Here is a 7,091-nt window from a genome sequence, read left to right as displayed (position 1 = left end):
CTATATGGAAATGATTTAAATTTATAAAATGGTGAGCCATGTTTTATCAACTGCACCACATTGCACAGCTGAACAGAAAGGTTTCAGTGTCTTGATGGAACAGTTTCAACAGCACAGAGCAACAATGTACTGAATGATAAACTGAATAACTATAGCAGCAGGTATTTGCATTAGGTTCCCTATACAGACAACATTATGACCGCAGTGGAACCACTAGGATAAACATCAGAGTTATGTTTCAGAAGTAGCCTACTAGACTAGACCTGTGTGGTATTGGCCTATACAAATACACTTGACCACAAACATGTTTCACTTTCATAAATGTGTTGCAAACAGTGCTGAGTTGTTTTTACATGATGTAAATCATATATAACAAATTATTTTAGTTGTTCAGGTACTCCAATATTGTGATAATGTGGGGACACAACACATGTTAAACATAGTAATGATCAAAGCAGATTATCTGAGGTGAAGTCCTGTACTGTTTGGACATACAGTCCCTGGTGACACATGACTTACATACATACATAATAGTTAACTAATGCTGTAGATTTCACTTACATAATACATCTTTTCCACATTTGGTTATTACATTTGAAAACAAAATGTTCTTTAAGAAATACGCAAGATCTCTCTTCCCCTAATTTAGACATGAACTGGGAAAACCCTACTTCACGCCATCTCATTGTGAAGAGAGTACTTAAGCAATAAAGAGGACGTACATAAAATGTAACAGCAGCAGGAAGCCGGACTTTCAGATCACTGCAGAGAATGACACAGCTACACATCAACTATTAGAAAGACCGGCAGAAATCTTCAGCTTTAAGGTGAGAAATTCACAAGTGATTTGTTTTAGAATAGACGCTTTTATTTTCCTTACAAGTTAAATTTCTAATAAAAAAATTTACATTTATCTTAAAACCCTTGGAGGGTTTTTTTATTATACGTTTTATCAATGTTAAATTACAGCTTTATTGTATGCAATATTTCATTAATTGAGTGATAATCTATTATGTAGAATTCACCTCAGTGATGTGAACATAAAGGAGATGAAAAGAGTTCTAATGAATATCAAATAGTTTCAGAACTTTTTGAGATCTTCAGACTCTTTTGAGATCATACTGTACGCAGAACTTGTTTCTATTTTGTTCATTCCCCATTTCCATGTATATGTGGCTAATGTTGAAGGAATTATTTGTGCTTGACAGACAATGTGTTTCAGGTTACTAGAGCCACAGCAGTTGTACACAACAGTAGGGCTGCCTATCTATGAAGAACGTAATGCTCTTGTAAACAATGTTATACTCGAAACAATTTAGTCATTAACACATCGGTTATATGAATGGTGATGACACAATCACAAAGCATGGTGAATGAGACAGGGTCCGTTTTTCAAGATGCGTCGGGTAGGTTGCCGACATTGCCGCAGACACCTCGCACTGAGGACAGTCCGTCCCGGTTGAGAGAGAGGGCACAGCGAGCACTAATGGTACATGTCCACTGGGGCGTTTTTTATTGCGAGGGATCGCCTCACATCCCAGTATTGGATGCTCGATGGGCCACCACTAGACACAAGCCACTCGGAACCTGATTGGATGAACGCCTTCCCCCATGGGCTGCTGCTCCCAGCTTTCAAACCAGAACCAACATGGCGGCTCGTTTGGAAACTTTCTTCTCTTATATAATGAAAATAGTTCACCGAAATGTGTTTCTGACAACATCTGATCATGCAATAAATAAGCCATGCAGTTGCTGAGTTGCGCGGGACGCCCCTGATTTGCATAAAGTGGCCTAGACCTCAACTTTATGCAAATGTGGAGCGGACCACGTGGCGCCCTCTCGAATCGCAGAATACATAGCACGGCTGCTTAAATAGACAATGAATGGGAAGCGTGGAAAGGACGGGGGTTGTGGACATACCATCAGTACCATCAGCCACCTTGACCCTGAGCCTTTACAAGCCAAAAGCCAGTCGCGGAGCACCAAGCGTCCGTCCCTGAACCGGCGAGTTGTATCCCCCGGGCAGACTGCGTGGACCCCACCAGTTGAGAAGTGTAAATATATATATATATATATTTTTTTTTTAACGCATTTGACCATGGTAATGTGGTGGAAGTCATCACTGAAAATCATGCTACTGGATTTTCTGAACGAATAGTCGAATCTTCGTATTGAACAGGCAAATCTGATTCAAATCAAAAACATGTGATTTGGGTACAGCTCTACAAAACAGTTGTAAATGACATTATATTTGATTATGTTATAAAACTGCAGAAAAAATTATCTTGTACTTAAAACTGCAAACAACAATATAATGAAATTGTCAGATAGAAGTATTTTTTTATAAGGAAGTGGTGAACTACCTAGACCACAGCTTCCCTTTTCACCTGTGGCACTGCTGACACCACAAAGAGGGGCGTGGAGGGCTGGGTTTCTGCTTGAATACAACTTTCCGTGAGCACATTACAAAGAAGCTAACCTATATTCTGAATCCTGTTCGTTGACAGAATGCTGATGAACCAGACAAACCAAACAGAGGATGACCTCTTCTCCTGCTACAGCCCGTCCGTCGAAGGCTACCGCTACTTTGCTGTGCTGTGGGGATGTGCTGTGACCGTCACTGGTACGCTGGGAAACCTGATGACCATTCTGGCCTTCGCCTTTGACCCACACGTGAGGACTCGCTTCAATGTGCTCATCGTCAACCTGGCTGTAGCGGATCTCCTGTACTGCACCATACTGCAGCCCATATCAGTTGACTCCTATCTACACCTCAGATGGCGCATTGGTCAGCTCTGGTGCAGCATCTTCGGCTTCCTCCTCTTCCTCTCCAACTCTGTCTCCATTATCACCCTCTGCCTACTAGCAGTGAGCCGATACCTCCTGGTCGCAAAAAGGGCTGTGTTTGACCGTGTCTTCTCTGACCGTGGTCTTGTTTTACTCCTGATCTCAGCGTGGGCGCTGGGCGTGGCCAGCTTTGCCCCACTCTGGCCCGTTTACGTGTTTGTGCCAAATGTGTGCACATGCAGCTTCCATCGCATCAAGGGTCGTCCCTACACCACCATCCTGCTCTTCTTCTACTTTTTTTTCGGTCTGGGCTGTGTTGGAGTTTTCTACCTCCTCATTTACAAACGTGTCCGGATTGCCTCGAAAGCTCTGCTCCGCTACAGGTACAGCCGCCGCTCCTCCAGAAAGAAACCAGCTTCTTCAACACAAGGGACTGATGATAGTGGCGTGGAGAGTGGCGTGACAAAGACATGTAGCTCTGAGATCAACAGCCAGGCGGATCTAACCCAAAATACAGATGAGATCACCTGTGAAAAATCCTCCAAATCTGCCCCAAATTCATCAGCAACCGAGTCTCCCCCTGATACTGTCCCAGCATCGCCTTCATCCACACCTGCTCCCACCACTGCAGCGCCCTCCTCCTCCAAGTCAGCAACTTCAGGAGATGATGACGAATTCAAGCGTGTGACACGCATGTGCTTCACTGTTTTTCTGTGCTTCGTGTTCTGCTTCGTCCCCTTCATGTTGCTCAACATATTTGACAAAAATAACCGCGCCCCACAGGTACTGCACATGTTCTCTGCAAACCTCACCTGGCTCAACAGCTGTATCAACCCCGTGCTCTACGCCGTGATGAACCGACAGTTTCGACAGGCCTACCATGTGCTGCTCACCAGGGCTGCTGCACCATTCACCTGCCTCTGGACCTCGTGCTCAAATCTGAGATCCTAAACTCCTGGAGCTTAAAACTTGCTTGATGTTTTTCATGATGTAAACCCAATATGACATTATTCTCGTGAAACAACATAACATAGACATGCAACTTACATCCAGCCACTATCAACTAGGGATGCGCTGATCTGATACTACCAAAATCACTGGATCGGATATTGGTATCCGATCCATTTCCGTCTCATACGCTCGTCTATGTCGGCGTTGCCAGGTCAGTTTGCCGGGGCTGGAGCCCCGAATGTTTTGAGTATAACCCCGACAGAAAGCGTAATGTGTGTGAATGTGCAATAGTGTTCGTTACAGAACCGACTGTCAACATAAATGCTGGTCTCTAAACCAACTGTGTGTGCGGGAAGAGCCCGTTGTCTTCTTCATGATTGTAGCTGCTGTTTAATTTTGTTTTAGAAACTTCACGTTGAATAACATTACGTTACAGCATCGCTCCAAAACAAACTAAAATGGTAAACGACTCATTTTTACTAGAGATTAACATATATTAACATACAGTGATGGAAGAAAAACTCAGATCTCTACTTAAGTAAAAGTAGTAATACTACAGTGTAAAATAGTAGCTGCAAGTAAAAGTCCTGCATTCAAAATGTTAGGGTACTCAAGTAAAAGTACATAAGTATTAGCATCAACATATAGTACCAAAAGTAAAAGTGCTCATCATGCAGAATAATATATATTATATTATTGTATTCTAATGATGATGTATTAATGTGTTTATCACTTTAATGTTGCAGCTGGTAAATGTGGAGCTCATTTTAATGACTTTATATACAGCTGGCTGGTTTAATCTTTAATAATACATCATTTATTAGCTCATTATATTTTGCATTAATAACCTGAATCTGCAGAGTAACCAAAGTTACTTAATTTATTAAACTTAGTTGTTTAAAAGAGGGAAAAAGATGGTATCGGATTGGTATGGTTGCGTTATCGGTATCGTACATTAAAAAGTGGTATGGAGTCTTCTCTACTATCAACTTTGAAGTTGCTTTTCTGTTATATTTATGTTGCATTACCAACACTCCAGGCTTCACAACTTCCTTGTTTTACTCTGTTGTTGTTTGCTCTTACAGTATATTATGTATGTACAAGATTATATTGTGTGTTTATGTTATGTATGGAATAAAGTCTATTTTGTAATACGTAATCCACAGTTGCGTTCAGAATGTTGAATCAGTCATCACCACTAGTAGTTTTCTAGATCTATTACATCACAACTGCCAATGTTACAAAATCAACACAGGATATTCCAACATGCAACATGCAAGTCAGGAATTTACGACTGTGTATCAACTCTGCATTTCCTCTTACATACTGACAGTACATGACGAAGGATAAAAAGTGTTCAGGGTGATCTGGCCTTTAGTTTGACATGTGGGTGGAGTGTGCTTGCGTATGCATGTTTGAGTTGTGTCAAGGAGGGCATTCATTTATTGAGGATACCGACATGAGCAAACATTCATACTCATGTCCACACTAACCAGCTGTTCCAAGGTGTGATTTCTCTTACAAGAAGACTAACACAAGAGACACTGTAATGCGTGTTACACCCATAGAAACCAAAGTTGGTTGGATGAAAAATAGAAACACAACACTTCTATTTTGGACCTTCTACCCAAGCCATTGCCTAGCAGCACAGCAATGGCAAAACACAACACAGCACAACACCACCTCCTTAAAATCCTAAGACGGGCCAACCGAATTTATGGATAATAAACAATAGCACTTTATGCTACCTGGTACATGTTGCCTCCACACTGTGCTCTGCGCCTCACCAGGCTGTGAGCACAGTTCATACCTCTGATGATGAGTAGAGGGCTTTATATACCCTATAACTAATAGGGCAACATATTTTAATTCTGGCCTGAAAGTGGCACCACGTTGTTACCTATATTAAAAGAGTTTATCCCGTGTGGCTATTTTATCTTAGAGTGCCCAGGCACTCAAGGGGTTTAACCTCTTCCACTCCTTGAGGCACTTTCGGCCGACTTCACTTATTACAGAGGCTGTAGCAGGCTCAGTTTTAGAGCGAGAGTATATCATGCTAGCATGTAAATAACGAATATACGAATAACAAACTCAAAGTTAGGCTAAAGTTTGGCAAGGAAAAACTGGCATGGTGATTTTCAAAGGGGTCCCTTGACCTCTGACCTCAAGACATGTGAATGAAAATGGGTTTTATGGGTACCCACGAGTCTCCCCTTTACAGACATGCCCACAATAATCACATGCAGTTTAAGGGCAAAAAACATGCAGTTGCATAATAAATGTGTTATTTTTGTCTATTCTAAAAAAATATTCTGCATACTGGGGTCCCTCAACAGTCTTGTAATTACACAAATTGGGAATCACTGTTAAGCTGAGACTTTTGTGTGTCCAATGAGCCCAACTGTATTCATGTGTGAAGATGTTAGTCCTCATAGTAGCCATTTTATTGTATTGAGAGCATTTTTTTTAAACTTGACCTCACTGTATAAAATGATGTTGTGACCTCTAGGATAATCACAGCCTCATGAAACTTTACAACCACAAACTAGAGACCTAGAGCATTCAGAGGATGGATGACTTACCTCGGTAGATTGACAATAAGGAGGTTGCTGAGCAGTTTTCCACAACAGAAGTGCTCGCTGAAAAATACAGTTCTTGCAGAAATCTCCAAATGTCAAAAGTTTTTGATACCAAATCACAGCATGGCTTTTTCTATGGTGTTCCTCAAGGTCTTGGTGTCTTAATGTGGTATTTTGGAGGGATTTCTGATCATTTTTATTAATTCTCGAGTGGTTAAAAAAGGTTAAATTTAGCACCAGGACTGTGGAGCAAATGGTATCAACCCAAACATTGCTGCAGCAACTTATGAGACATAAGTGAGCATGTGAATGGCCTTCATATACTTCTATCATAATGTTCTCAGCCCTTATACACTTTTACAATTTATTTTAATTAATCTATAATTTCTGATATATGACTAGAACAACTTTAACACAAAGTATTGAGCTGCATCTCAAATTAATCTTCAGGTTCCCAGTTTTCAAATGATTTACACCACTAATATGTGACATAATGTGAACTTAACTGGTTGGTAAGTGGAAATAAAAATTTTGACTTTTATGTGGCACTTTTAGGAAACACATTGACGGGAAACAAAACGTAGTTACCTTGAATGAGTTTAAGGTCTCTGGTGAAATCACTGCAGTCCAGGTTGTCTGTGTGTGTCAAGTGTTTTGTATGAGCAAGTGTTAATGTTGTTAATTTATGTGTTGTCTAGTAACGTTACTTTCACTATAACTGTCTTGCAGCTATCTTGGCCAGGTCTCCCTTGTAAAAGAGATCTTTGATTTCAA

The 7,091-nt window shown here is 40.9% G+C and overlaps 1 protein-coding gene across 1 annotated transcript; it reads left to right on the top strand.

Annotated features, from left to right (window-relative positions):
• Positions 1-711: 711 nt before the first annotated feature.
• Positions 712-4,394, top strand: gpr84 (G protein-coupled receptor 84). The gene is made up of 2 exons (XM_037785113.1): positions 712-827; positions 2,508-4,394. The coding sequence occupies exon 2, from the start codon at positions 2,509-2,511 to the stop codon at positions 3,736-3,738; it is 1,230 nt and encodes a 409-aa protein (XP_037641041.1). The 5' UTR covers positions 712-827; position 2,508; the 3' UTR covers positions 3,739-4,394.
• The last annotated feature ends 2,697 nt before the right edge of the window (positions 4,395-7,091 follow it).

This window comes from Sebastes umbrosus, chromosome 1, assembly GCF_015220745.1.
Source record: "Sebastes umbrosus isolate fSebUmb1 chromosome 1, fSebUmb1.pri, whole genome shotgun sequence".
Lineage (NCBI taxonomy): Eukaryota > Metazoa > Chordata > Actinopteri > Perciformes > Sebastidae > Sebastes > Sebastes umbrosus.
This window is presented reverse-complemented; position numbering and strand designations above follow the sequence as displayed.

Excerpts from the sequence above, each read along its gene's own strand:
- gpr84 (XM_037785113.1), top strand. The coding sequence starts at position 2,509 with ATGCTGATGAACCAGACAAACCAAACAGAGGATGACCTCTTCTCCTGC.